The sequence below is a fragment of the Globicephala melas genome, chromosome 20 (assembly GCF_963455315.2).
Source record: "Globicephala melas chromosome 20, mGloMel1.2, whole genome shotgun sequence".
NCBI lineage: Eukaryota > Metazoa > Chordata > Mammalia > Artiodactyla > Delphinidae > Globicephala > Globicephala melas.
The window spans coordinates 57,720,450-57,734,766 of NC_083333.1; the positions used below are offsets into that span (position 1 = coordinate 57,720,450).

Consider the following 14,317-nt stretch of genomic DNA (forward strand, 5'->3'; position numbering starts at 1 on the left):
GTCATAATCAACAAAATGAAGCTGAGCATCAAGTTCAAGAGAAAAGGAGGGAAAGAAACCCCAAGCAGTAAGGTTCAGCGGGCAGGGGCTGAAGCAAGATGGAATAGGAAGTCTGTGAAATGGGAAGCTTATATGAATCTCTTTAGCTTAGCACTGAGGCCACAAACTGCAAGAAAGTATCAGAGCTCTGACTCTTTGCAGTGTCTGGTTGCAGCAGTTAGAGAAGGACCTAAACCAAGACACACCATACTGAATGCTTGAGACTACAAACCTAAGCCTCAGTCTCCCCCTAAGGTTTGTTCCTATTCACTCATTTTAGCTTACTTCTCTCTATTTTGGCCTTTGTAGCATCTCATCCTTACTAACTGCTCTCTCCAATTTCTCACACCTGAGATTTTAACTTTTGCAGCATCTTTACATTCCAAATATTTATGGTAAGAAGACAAGTTAATTCTTTGTAAGTGCAATGTCCAAAATATTAGTCACAGTTGATGAGGTTTCCTTTGAGTTCCTACCTCAGATTCCTAAATGATAATGTGGCTTATGACTCACAGAAAGTACCATAGATGCCAGGTAGGACAAAAGTGCTCTCTGGGGAGGCTGTCACTCCCTACTCCACATGTGGAATTAGCCTAGTGTCTTCCTATCAAAAGGAAGCAAAAGGCATTGGTCTAAGCACCATGCTGGGTTGAGTGAGAAATTGTGAGAAATGGAAGGAGGAGAGTCTTGTTTGACCTGTTGCTCATTGCCTTGCAGGTCAGTGGGACCATGTACAACACTGGAAGACATGTGTCCCTGCGCCTGGACAAGGAGCACTTGGTCAACGTATCAGGAGGGCCCATGACATACAGCCACCGGCTGGAGGAGGTCCGGCTACACTTTGGTAGTGAGGATAGCCAAGGGTCAGAGCACCTCCTCAACGGACAAGCCTTCTCTGGGGAGGTATGTGAGGTTATTGAAGTACTACGGGTAAGTGCCAATTAATAAGATTTGGTGCTTATTTATATCCAAGGTGTGATGACAGATGGAAAGACTGCTCTTGTATCTATGAAATAAGAAGGTCTGTGCCTACTTTCTCCATCTGTCTTTTGCAAGTTGACATAGAAGTTTATAATGAGCTTCCAGTGTTTTCCAAGGAAGACCACAGTGAAACTTGATATTTCCTCCTGAGACATTGAGAGACAGCTCTCTTGTGACTAATGCCCTAAGATATCGCCAGATCATTATTTCAATCCTAAACCCTCACCTTACATGTACATCTTCATTTACACCTATCTATGCAATCTATGCAATCAGCCCCCTATATGTCACATATGTTTGCATAGATTCCATAATTCTCCTTTCTGGCAGAATGGGTCTTATTTGCACAAAACTATTACGTATAGCGAAATAAATGTCAGGGAACTAAATAGTCTGAGTTTCTGCAGAATGTGCCGCCATTAATGGTGAGTGTCACTGTGTCTATCATCAGCCCAGACAGAACTCAGGCCACATCAGTGAGCCAAACCACACCTTCAGTTATAGGACAAGAGCCACAATTTAAACAAATATCATGTGTGCTATGACATATGACACTTGATAAGCAGGGTGTAGTTAATTTGACCTCTTTTACCTCCCTTATACTTGAGGGTGGTTATCAACTAAAGGTCAGGTGTCCTTATATGCTAAATATCTTGTAACTAGGTTTCTGTTTAAGAGTCCTCAATAACTGATGTCAAGAAGGTCTTCAAATAACAGAAGTATGTATTTCACTATTGGCTTGGTCTTTTTAACATTTTTAATCAAGATCATGTTTAAACGTGGCATTGTTTTTAATATAGTAAGGCCACACACTGAGAAAGAGATCCACAGCTGAATGAGTCCAGTGGCCAGATTTTAATGATCATTCAAAATGCATCAACTGAGAACCTACCTAGGCACTGTGCTAGTTACCAGGGATACGGATATATATATATATATATATATATATATATATATATATAAAGACATAGTTCTTACCACAGAGGAGCTCAAAGAATACTATATTCAAATCATTAAAGTATAATGTCATGCTGTAATGGAGGTGTACAAAGGCCTTGGCCAACTCTAAGGAAGAAGTGACAAATTTTCCTTGAAGCGTGCAGGAGAAGTTTCACAGAGGAGGTGCCCTTTGAACTGGGCTGAGAAGAGAAGCAATGCAGAACAAGTTTCAGGACATCAGCTTTGGCATCAAAGAACCTGAGTTTGTACCTCCTGCTGTGATACACAGTAACTGTGTGACCTTGAGATGGTTACTTGATCCTTCTAAGGCTGAGTTTATATACCTCTCCAGGTTGTTTTGAAAATTAAGTGGGATTAAAGATGTAAGGATCACTAGAAGTACTCAATAGTTGATAGACAACAAAGATAAAGCTGGAAATGAGGAACAGCAAAGTCGCCAAGGTGTGTCAAAGCACTGTGCATGGCGGAAGCTGCACGTGGATTTCATCTGTGGTCTATTAGTAATGGCTGCATAGAGGACCGGGTTGAGCAGGCATATGAGTCTCCTTCCTGAATCTGTAGGGAAAAAAAGCTAGGGATGATTAGAGATGTCTGCCAAAGGGACATGAGAATGTAATGGGAAATTCTGAAGAGTTACAGATCCTGAACTAACATATAGCAGGGAATATGATGAAAGCAGGGCAAAAACTCATGAACTGAGAATGACTGGGGGACTGCCAGTCTGAATTAGAGACTATTTAAAATTAGATAAACTCTTCCTTTTTAAATACGTTATTTTAAGATTTGTATTCATTTTCTTTGTTGACTGACGTTTATTTGCTGTCATTTCTTTGTTTTTCTCCCCTACTGAACTATTAAATTCCAGTGCCTATCACAATATTGTCTCAGAATAAAAATGAATTTATGAATGAGTTTATTAAATGAATGAGTGAAAAAATATAGATGGTTACCAGGCTAAAACCTTTACCTTGTAGAATTTCCTAAAGTTGCTTGTTTCTTCAATATATAATAAGGGTGCTTTGTAACTTGTATATAAACTACAATTTTGGAGTAAATGAGGGCTTCCAAAACCCTTAAGGGAAACATATAACAATTTGATCTTGATGTATTAATTTTCCTAGACCTACCCCGGACCACAGGTATCAGCTGCTCCAAAGAACCTGCATTTTTAAAGCTCCCAGGAGAGTATGAATATTAGGTTTGTGAAGCACTCCCTCAGTAGTACCTTATTAAGTGTTCTCAATGAAAAAAGCATTTAAACAGAGTTGCGAATTAGAATTAACTGGGGAAAATTGCCAAAATATTTACATTTGAATCCTCCGGAAGCAGCTAAATTAGTCTGCAGAGAAGTCGTCCAGGAATGTGCATTTGTAAAAATTTTTGCGAGAGAATTTGGTTAGTGACCACTGTGTCAATTTCAGCTCAGGTTCTGCCTGAATTATCCCAGTTTTCTAAAGAAGGAGGACTTAATCAACAAAGCCATCCTGCACAAAATTTTAAAAGGCGCACCTGAAGTAATTGCCCCCTGGACATGGCAGAGCTGGGGTGCTATCTAGACTAATGGTGTTTGGAGAACAGCTTCCCAAGCAGAGCAGCCACGCACACATCCCCTGCTCCAAGGAAAAATTGACATTCAGCCTCAGCACAAATAGTTACACTTTGCTCTGAGTACACCACATCAGATATATCACATTTCTTTCCGAGCCCCTGAGTATGAGTGGTCTAAAAACTGGTGTGAGTTTAGGTGCAAAAATCCAGAATATTGAAAGCACCAAAACATGTCATGTGGAAAGAGTTGGATAGGCATTGATTTTTGAGATACCTCAAAGATATTGCAGGTTCCAGGCCACTGCAATAAAACGAATATCACAATAAAGCAAGTCACGTGAATTCAGTGCATATCAAAGTTATGTTTATACTATACTACAGTAAGTATGCAATAGCACTATATCTAAAAAAGCATTGTGCATACCTTAATTTAAAAATACTTTATTGCTAAAAAATGCTAACCATCATCTGAGTCTTCAGTGAGTCACAGTAGTAACATCAAAGAACTGATCACAGACTACCTTTACAAATGTAATAATAATGAAAACTTTGAAATATTGCAAGAATTACCAAAATATGACACACAGACACAAGCAAGCAAATGCTATTGGAAAAATGGCACTAAGAGACTTGCTCAATGCAGGGTGGCTGCAAAACTTTAATTTGTAAAGAACACAGTATCTGCACAGTACAAGAAAGTGCAACAAAACAAGGTATGCTTGCATTTAGCCCTGGGAGATCAACTCGGTGATGCTCTGTGACCACCCAGAGGGGTGGGATAGGGAAGGTGGGAGGGAGATGCAAGAGGGAGAGGATATGGGGCTATATGTATACATATAGCTGATTCACTTTATTATACAGCAGAAACTAATGCAACATTGAAAAGCAATTATACTCCAATAAAGATGTTTTAAAATAATTAATTAATAAAAATAAATAAAGGGCTTTAGTGAGCAAGAAGAGTTTAATATCTTCTATGTGGGATGAGAGGAAAACCTAGGGTCAATTGTCCAAAATTCCAGAGAGATGGCAGTCAGCTAAATATATGTTCTAACAATGAGAGTTATCTATCTATGGAATGAGTCTGCCTCTGAAAACAATGAATTCTCATCATGGGAATTATTAAGCATGGAATGGAATTTGAGGACTTCATAAAAGTGACTCATCCTAACAAGCAAGTGAGCTATGGGCTTTATTGTACCTTCTAATGCCAAAACTCTACTCAACCCATGATCTCCTTCGGGAAAATATTTTCCAGATAGATTCTACTAAGGGTTAGCCCCAGTTAAGTAAGTATATTTCATCCATAGATTAACTGTTATTTTTATTTTAAGCTATTTTCAGAGCTGCCTTTGTTCTCTATTTTGAGCTATCCTCTGAGAGGACCTAGGTAAACACTTCGGCTGCAAAGCATTTGTTTATTGTGTTGACAATGAATAATCACATTGCCATCTGCCCCATCTATCATTGCTGATCACGATAAACCAGTTAATGCCGGGCATTTTCCTTGATGCAGTGCAGCGGTCGTTATCTGAAGAGCTGTAGATTAATTGCAGTCTTGTCTAGTGAGGTTATTGTAATTGATGGTCATTATTTGCTTTGTTTTATAAAGCTGTGTGGATGTACCACACAGTCAGCAACTGTGTTTTTTATAAAAATTATTCATGTCCTACACAAGAACTCCTGGATGCATTGTCAGGGATTGGTGATAAATGAGCATATTCAGAGATTCAAACATCTCGATTTTTTTAAGATGGGAAAATTAACCGTTTTTAATAAGTAAGACATTTAGCTTGCTAATCGTGTCTGAGTGGTTAGATTGATGTCCAATACAAAGTAGGGTATTAATGAAAAGAAAAAAATATATTAACCAGGAAAAAGATAATATTTGAAAAGAATCATGCCCATGGATTAAGTTGCAGTAGTGAGTCTAGATAAGAAGAATCTTTCTTATTTGGGGAAATTGGAAGTATTCATTTTGAAAACCTTCCTTAAGTTCTTCACTTCAAAGGGTTAAGGGGGTACACTGAGAATTGCACCAGCTACTTCATGGAATACCTGTGGCCAGATTCTCCTGTTTATTTTACCCACTCTTCACATGGCTAGTGTGCTTCTGCTGTGTGCTGAGCTCAAAACCCAGCTCCTGCCCAGAGAAGCATACAATCTATTGAGGTTTACATATGTTTATAATACAACATAATATGGGTTATACTTGAGGATTGTTCTGGAAAGGGAACTATGAAATAACTCTCTCTGGATTGTATTAAGGAGAGGATGGATGAATAGCTGTGTGACCTGACACAGTTGCTGCTCCCTATGAAGGTTGGGTAGAAATACATCAACTTCTCAAGTCTCAGCCTCTTGAATCTTGATTCTGTTTAAACACATTTGAGGGAGGAAAAAGTCCATAGCTGTTGCTATGTAGATAATATTTGTTTAATTAAAAGGGGAAATAAAAGTCCCATGTAGAATATATGTATTTTTAGTGGCTCTGAATCAGAAGAGAAAACAGTTATCTCAGCGCAAACAACTGAGACTAAACAACAGAAACTGCAGGCCTTGTCCTTTTCAAGGAATCAGTTATTTGCATCTCTGAGAGACTGGTTTCACCAAAGTAACACAAATTTGTAGGAATAAGCAACTAACACCAAATTGTCCTGAAGTGTGCAAGGGTATGAAAGTGCTGAGGAACACATGACTGAGAACAAGGGCCCCATGAGGCACTGAATAGTTTTGCGGGGAGGTACTCCGGAAATCTAATTAGCACCGTGCAGGAGGCTGGGACCTCCTGGTAGAGATGCTCCGTTGGCACAATTGGGGATTTGAGGGGGAATGAGAATTGGGATATTCAAAAATAACAGATACATGACTAATACACATAGAAGAGCTACTTGAGTGCCATGGGAATGCTGTTCCCTCTACCCTGATTACTAGCTCCACCTTCCTCCCCCTATATCCAGCACAGCCCACTTGGTTTTTCTTTCCAAGTCCCCTTCCTTCCTCCCAGCCAGTCAAGCGTTGCTGTCTCCTTTAGACTTCCAGAGAATCCTATATATTCATCTACTACAGGAGTCCACAAACTGTAGACTGTAGGCCAAATTCAGCCAAGGAGCTAAGGATGGTTTACATTTTTAAAGGATTGTTTTTTAAAGAGAAGAATATGCAACAGAGACCACATGTGGCTTGCAAAAGCCAAAATATTTACTACCTGGCCTTTTAGAGAAAAATTTTGCTGACCCCAATCGATTAAATTACCCATTGCTATAGATTTATTTATAACTGTTTACTCTCACTTCTGGAACCACATTTCTTGTTGATAGGAATTTTATCTTGATCATTACTGTATTCCCAGAACCTTGTACATTGGCACATGACAGCAGAGTCAATAAATGTTTGCTGAATTAAGGAATAAATAATCTTGGTAATCCCCTCAATGACAGAGACTTTTTGCTATTCATCTTTCTACATCATGCAACTAGCACAGTGCCTAACATACAGTAGGTGCTTCTTAATTGATGTTTGTGGAATTAATCAATCAATCACTGAATAAATAACTTACTCTACTATTGGTGTTTTAGTAATTGGAACTTTATAGGCTTTTTTCCCTGGAATTTTGGGTGTGTTGCATTCATTACTATATGGGGATTATTATATATATAGCCTCATTTAAATTGAAGTGTTTTAATAAAGGCTGTCCAAAGCATCAAATTCCATTAGAAACTGGAAGAAAGAAAGAGTGATTTAGTTCACAGTAACCACTAAGAGAAGTTCTGGGCTTTCTCTGAGAAAGAGGTATGCTTTGAGGCGAGGTACTCACCTAGCCCTATTCTAAATGTGGTAAAGAACAGAAAGGGATTGAACAATTAAGTGTCACCTTGGAGGAAGTTTATTTCCATTGGAGGGACAAGGCACGGACTCGAATCAATTACTGTGCAGTGCAATCCAGAACTTATTCAGTCACACCCATAGGTGGCTACGGAATTTCACTGCTAATACCCAGTCACAGTTTACATGCTTTGTGATTTTCTTTCATTCATTCATTTAGTTAACAAATATTAATTGAGAGCCTACCATGTGCTACAGTGAATTAAATTGGTAAAAATCCTACCTGTAAGGTAATTAAGTCTAGTGGGGGTAGACAAATAATAAATAACATAATAAATGAGTAAATTTCTATGGTAAGTTAGAGTATGATAAATGCTATGGGAAAAGAAATAGATCAGAGTAAGGGGGATCAGAGGATGAGGAGTGGAGGTAGTGAGTTACAAGTGTAAATATGGTGGTCAGTGTAGACCTTATTGAGAGCATGACATTTGTGAGTTTGCCATAGGGATGTCTAGGGAAAGGACATTCTAGGCATGGGCAACAACCAATTCCATAGCTTTGAAGTGGGAGAAAGCTTGAGAGTTCTAGGAAGACCAGGAGCTCACCTGTAAGTGATCAAGTGTGAGAGGTCAGAGAGAGAAGAGTAGGGCCGGGAGCTGCTGCAGATCATTACCCCTTTGCATGGATTTTGTATGGACTTTGGCTTTTACTTTGAATGAATTCCAAAGCACATTGACATAAATTCTCTGATTTAATCACTAAACACCAGCTCAGTGAAGTTACCCTTAGTATTATCCCCTTTATACCTGGGGAAACTAAGGCCCAAGACCATCCTGACAATAAGTGATTGAGGCTGAATTTAATTCAGGTCTTCTGATACATAACATTGCTTACCATAGGCTAATGTTTATCCATAAACCCCACAATAATCATTGTTCACCTACTCTGGGCCCTAGTCCAGTGGGGAAATTCAAAGACCTGTAGGCTGCAGGGCCCGCCTTTAAGGAGCCTTCAATCTAGTGGAAGATCCCATCTTCCCAAACAGACTGTTAACTCCCTGCAGCTACAGAGTAGGTTGTGCTTTTTAATATAACATACATGTGATAGGCACTTGGTAGATTGAATGAGTAAATGAATATCATTTAAAAGACTGTAGCTTTCAGAGTCTAAATTATGCCCAGTATATCATAAACTAAATTCTGTTGTCATAATGACAAACCTAATAAAGTCGATGGCATTATTAACAGAAGTTCTAAGTGTTAATGTCAAATTATTTATAAACATAAGGTAAGTGAATTTTCAGTGTACCTGGGAGGAGTAATGGAACAATTGATAACTGGTGTGCTAGAAAAATTCATTTAGATTCCTCGTTTCAACCCTGGAATTACTCCCAGGATCAGATCAGGGAACTTGTCTTTGCCAATACTAGAAGCCAAAGCTCTGGAATCCAGGAACCAGTCCCACTCAGAGTGAACAAACTGACCTTTAAGAAGTAAAGCAAACAGAGGTCAGAAGCCTAGTAGTAGAGCAGATTATGATGATAGCAGCAAACAGATGATGACTCTGATCTAAGGATACGCACTTTTCCCTTTGTACATTTTTATAATTTCTTCTGGAAAAGGACAGCTCAGTCCAGTCAGCAGCTTCCTGGATTACCATTTTAGATGAACACTTTGGGGCTGCCTAAGAGAGAAGTCATTGCATTTGAAGACAAATTGTTGAGATCAGCTCATTATCCCATTGATTCCATCCCAACCTGTATCGTAACTCTGATCTGGTCCTGCCAGGGTGGCATTATAACAGCCACCATCTTCCTTTACTTGATTTTTATCTCCCCCCTTGGTGTCCGTCTAAAGCAGGGAAGGAGGTGTTATATTACAAAGAAAATATTAAAGACAGTCATTAACTGGGACTTGATCAGGGTTCAGTAGAACCTAATTGTCATCATAGAGATGATCACTGTTATGACTCTACAAATGTTGAATGGGATCTTCTTTTATTTAATAACCAGTGACACTGCAGTTAGAGGACGGGTACTGCTTCTAAGACTTCTGTGAACCAGCAACTGGTGAACAGTTAAGCTGGTACAGTTGAAATGATTAGCGGTACATTTTTTTATCCATTTCCAAAGCTACTGGAATAAAGTCAATTGGAAAAGAAAATGTAAAGTAAAAAATGACTTGTTCACTACTAATCTGACCACATCAATGTTCATTAAAATTTCTAGAATTTCCGGGACTTCACTTGTGTTCCAGTGGTAAAGAATCTGCTTTACAATGCAGGGGATGCGGGTTTGATCCCTGGTCAGGGAACTAAGATCCCACATGCCGCCGGGCAAATAAGCTTGCTCACCACAACTACTGACTTGTGGTCCTCAACTAGAGAGCATGCGTGCTGCAAACTACAGAGCCCACATGCTCTGAAACCTGCGTGACACAACTACAGAGCCCACGCACCCTGGAGCCCACAGGACACAACTAGAGAGAAGCCCACACACTGCAACAAGGAGCCTGCGCCGCATCAAAAGATCCCGCATGTCTCAGTGAAGATCCCATGTGCCACAACTAAGACCAGACGCAGCCAAAAATAAATATAATAAAGAAATAAATAATAAAATAAGATCTTAAAAAAAAACTTAATTAAAAAAATTTTTGTAGAGTTTCCTCCAAAGATCACATCTCCACTTCAAGATACAGACCTGCTTTTAGAAAGAAGTCTGCGCAAAGCCTCCATCTAAAGTATCAGTGTTAGAGACCCCACTGAGGTCATTTCTTCCCACTGACTTACATACAAAGGGAAAATTAGAGCCAGGAAGGACAAGAGACCTTCCTGGAGTCACCGAGATTCAGTGGCAGAATTAGGACCAGAACCCAAGTTTCCTGACTCTTACTTTGGGATTTAAAATTTTCTAAATAAAAATTGTATTATTATATCAAATCCCAACACTCAAAAGACCAGTTTACATCATCTGTTTTTTGTTGCCCAGTAGAGCAGGTGTAGTCTGATATTCAGGTTTCCTGCCTTAGTGAGCAGAACCCCATCACAAGGGCATTTAGACAATCAGCCTCAAAAAGGCAAAGACATTGACAGATTATTTCACAAACATGAGCAATCTTGAGTGTCCAACAAAAACACCACTGATGTGAAAACGTTTATAGTGCCTAATTCCAAGAAGTACGGAAATTAAAGTTTGGAAGACCAAAATAGAAAGTGAAATGCCTTAAAGATCCTTCATTTGGTCTCAATAGGAAAATGCAATCATACTATTGCATTAAGAACCCAAGGATATAAGCCATACTTTTCTACAGTTTGAATCTGTCCTCTCACAAACTCTTCCCAATAACAATCCAGAACAGCTCAGCAATATTAAATATAAGTAATCTAGATAACAATATTGCAAAATTAAATCATTAGATGTCTAGCCGCTCCATGGATATGCTGCTATGCAATTCAAAATAAAGCCATTTAAAACCACCAGATTCATTTGCACTGACATATCGATAAACTTTTGCTGAAACAAAGCTAATCATTTCAATGGTGCCAACTTAATTGCTTACCAGTTAATGGATAATAAACAGAACTGAGGATTAAAATATGAACTAATTACTGTACTCAATTCCATTTACTTGATTTCATGTTCCATTAATTCTTTGCATCATTTCTAGTGGAAATCTTAGATTTATGGTCACCTCAAATGAATTATGCCACTTAGTTGCCTGTGGCATGCTCATGCTCAGAATTGGTTAGAAAGGGCAGAATTCTGGGCAGTTAATATTTAGCCAAAGCAGCCTAAGATATATTAAATGAAGGTAATTATCCATTCCCAAATACCAGCCAGAGTCAGCCTCTATAAATCTATCCCTATATCAGCAGTAAAAGGGTAAGACTAGGATTGCTTTCATGATAATTCATTGGATCAGCTTGTTAGAAGCAGTCTCCAAGAGCAGTCATTGCCTTGGCCTGAAAGAGGGCTTCAGGGAAGCAGAGACAAACACATCATGGGAAAGGACATTGGCCTAGGAGACGGACACTAGGGCCACCAGACAGAGGGCAACATTTTGACTTAGCAGATCTGACTTCAAGATCCTATTCTGTCAATTACTAGCTGTGTGATCTCAGTAAGGTCAGAAATAGGCAAGTCACTTAGCCTTCCTTAACCTTTTAAGCTGTGATAAGGGGTAATAATGCCAGCTCTATACACACTATAGAGTGATGTGCAGTCCAAAAAAGAAAAAAAGGCACTTCTGAGATACTGCTTTTATAGTACAAAACTGACTTGTACAGCAGTTGTGCTGTACAAGTGCTGTACAAGTCAGTTATTAGCCAGCTTAACACTTAGAGCTCATCTACTCCAAAATACTTGCAGATAAAACATAAAGATACAATGTACTAATATTAGTACTACCATCAGCTTTCATTTACTGAGCATGTACTATGTTCCAAGCATTGTGCTCAGTGCCTTATTGCATCCAATCTTACCTTGTGAGGTAGCACTCATTAGCACCATTTTACAAAGAGGAAAGGAAAGTTGGAAAGGTCAAAGAACCTGCCTTCAATCACTTGGCTGTTATGGAGAAGAGCTAGAATTTGAACCCAGGTCTCTTACTCCAGCTATGCACTGAACGACCTTAGACAAGTCAGGTCACTTCTCTAGTTATGCCCCTAAGTAGCTTCTTGATCATGCTGTTCTCTTTCATCGTAAGTGCCCTCTCTGTTACCTGAAATGATCTTTTAGCCCTTCGCACTTCTGCATCAGCCTTAAGAATAGCCTGAACTTTTTCTGACTGTAAAGTGAGACAGGAGCCTATTTCTCCAAGTGGCACAATTGCTATGTAAAATATGACACAGCATCATACCGTGGCCTGCTGAGAACTGTAGGTTTATTCAACTTCCCCTCTCAGATGGACAGCAACCAGGAAGTTTCATATAGATGCACAGTTACATCTTTTCTCTCACTTCTTTGAAATATGATAAGCAAGAGATTGTATATCTGTGGATATGTTTGTATATAAACACATCTGTTTCCCTCTGCAAAACATGAGGAACCATAGTCCTTAGTCTCAGAGGTAGCTTGAGTGAATACATTTTCTTGCTTTGGATCTATTTGCTGAACTAGGAATTTCTGGATTGAGCCTTGAAAGTGAACCCGACAGGAACTATTTGACAAAATGAGCTTAATCAGGAGGTTTTAAATCACTTTGCCAGGCACTTTGCTGGTGGCACAGTGGTTAAGAATCTGCCTTCCATTCACAGGTGAATTCTATCAAACATTTAGAGAAGAGATAACACCTATCCTTCTCAAACTCTTCCAAAACATAGCGGAGGGAGGAACACTCCGAAACTCATTCTATGAGTCCACCATCACCCTGATACCAAAACCAGACAAAGATGTCACAAGGAAAGAAAACTACAGGCCAATATCACTGATGAACATAGATGCCAAAATCCTCAACAAAATACTAGCAAACAGAATCCAACAGCACATTAAAAGGATCATAAAACAAAATCAAGTGGGGTTTATCCCAGGAATGCAAGCATTCTTCAAAATACACAAATCAATCAATGTGATACATCATATTAACAAATTGAAGGAGAAAAACCAAATGATCATCTCAATAGATGCAGAAAAAGCTTTTGACAAAATTCAACCCATTTATGATAAACCCTCCAGGCAGTAGGAATAGAGGGAACTTTCCTCAACATAATAAAGGTCATATATGACAAACCCAAAACCAGCATCATCCTCAATGGTGAAAAACTGAAACCATTTCCACTAAGCTCAGGAACAAGACAAGGTTGCCCACTCTAACCACTATTATTCAACATAGATTTGGAAGTTTTAGCCACAGCAATCAGAGAAGAAAAAGAAATAAAAAGCATCCAAATCAGAAAAGAAGAAGTAAAGCTGTCACTGTTTGCAGATCACATGATACTCTACATAGAGATTCCTAAAGATGCTACCAGAAAACTACTAGAGCTAATCAATGAATTTGGTAAATTAGCAGGATAAAAAGTTAATGCACAGAAATCTCTTGCATTCCTATACACTAATGATGAAAAATCTGAAAATGAAATTAAGAAAACACTCCTATTTACCATTGCAACAAAAAGAATAAATTATCTAGGAATAAACCTACCTAAGGAGACAAAAGACCTGTATGCAGAAAATTATAAGACACTGATGAAAGAAACTAAAGATGATGCAAATAGATAGGGAGATATACCATGTTCTTGGATTGGAAAAATCAACATTGTGATAAAGACTCTATTACCAAAAGCAATCTACAGATTCAATACATTCCATACCAAACTACCAACGGCATCTTTCACAGAACTAGAGCAAAAAAATTCACAATTTGTATGGAAACACAAAAAGACCCTGAATAGCCAAAGCAATCTTGAGAAAGAAAAACGAAGCTGGAGGAATCAGGCTCCCTGACTTCAGGTTATACTACAAAGCTACAATAATCAAGATAGTATGGTACTGGCACAAAAACAGAAATATAGATCAATGGAACACGATAGAAATCCCAGAGATAATCTCACGCACATATGGTCACCTTATCTTTGATAAAAGAGGCAAGAATATACAGTGGAGAAAAGACAGCCTCTTCAATAAGTTATGCTGGGAAAACTGGACAGCTACATGTAAAAGAATGAAATTAGAACACTCCCTAACACCATACAGAAATATAAACTCAAAATGGATTAAGGACCTAAATATAAGGCCAGACACTATCAAACTCTTAGAGGAACACATAGGCAGAACACTCCATGACATAAATCACAGCAAGATAATTTTTGACCCACCTCCTAGAGAAATGCAAATAAAAACAAAAATAAATAAATGGGACCTAATGAAACTTAAAAGCTTTTGCACAGCAAAGGAAGTCATAAACAAGATGAAAAGACAACTCTCTGAATGGGAGAAAATATTTGCTAATGAAGCAACTGACAAAGGATT

The 14,317-nt window shown here is 38.6% G+C and overlaps 1 protein-coding gene across 7 annotated transcripts in view; it reads left to right on the forward strand.

Moving 5' to 3' along the window:
* Positions 1-14,317, forward strand: part of CA10 (carbonic anhydrase 10) — a 638,759-nt gene that overhangs the window by 526,685 nt on the left and 97,757 nt on the right. For 4 of the 7 annotated variants that reach the window (XM_060289949.1, XM_060289948.1, XM_060289951.1 and 1 more), the window contains one exon: positions 757-969. The exons of 1 other annotated variant lie outside the window; for it this stretch is intronic. In XM_060289949.1, coding sequence (XP_060145932.1) covers positions 757-969 — 213 coding nt within the window. The remainder of the gene's footprint in view (positions 1-756; positions 970-14,317) is intronic. 2 more of the 7 variants (XM_060289950.1, XM_060289953.1) reach the window with 1 other exon arrangement.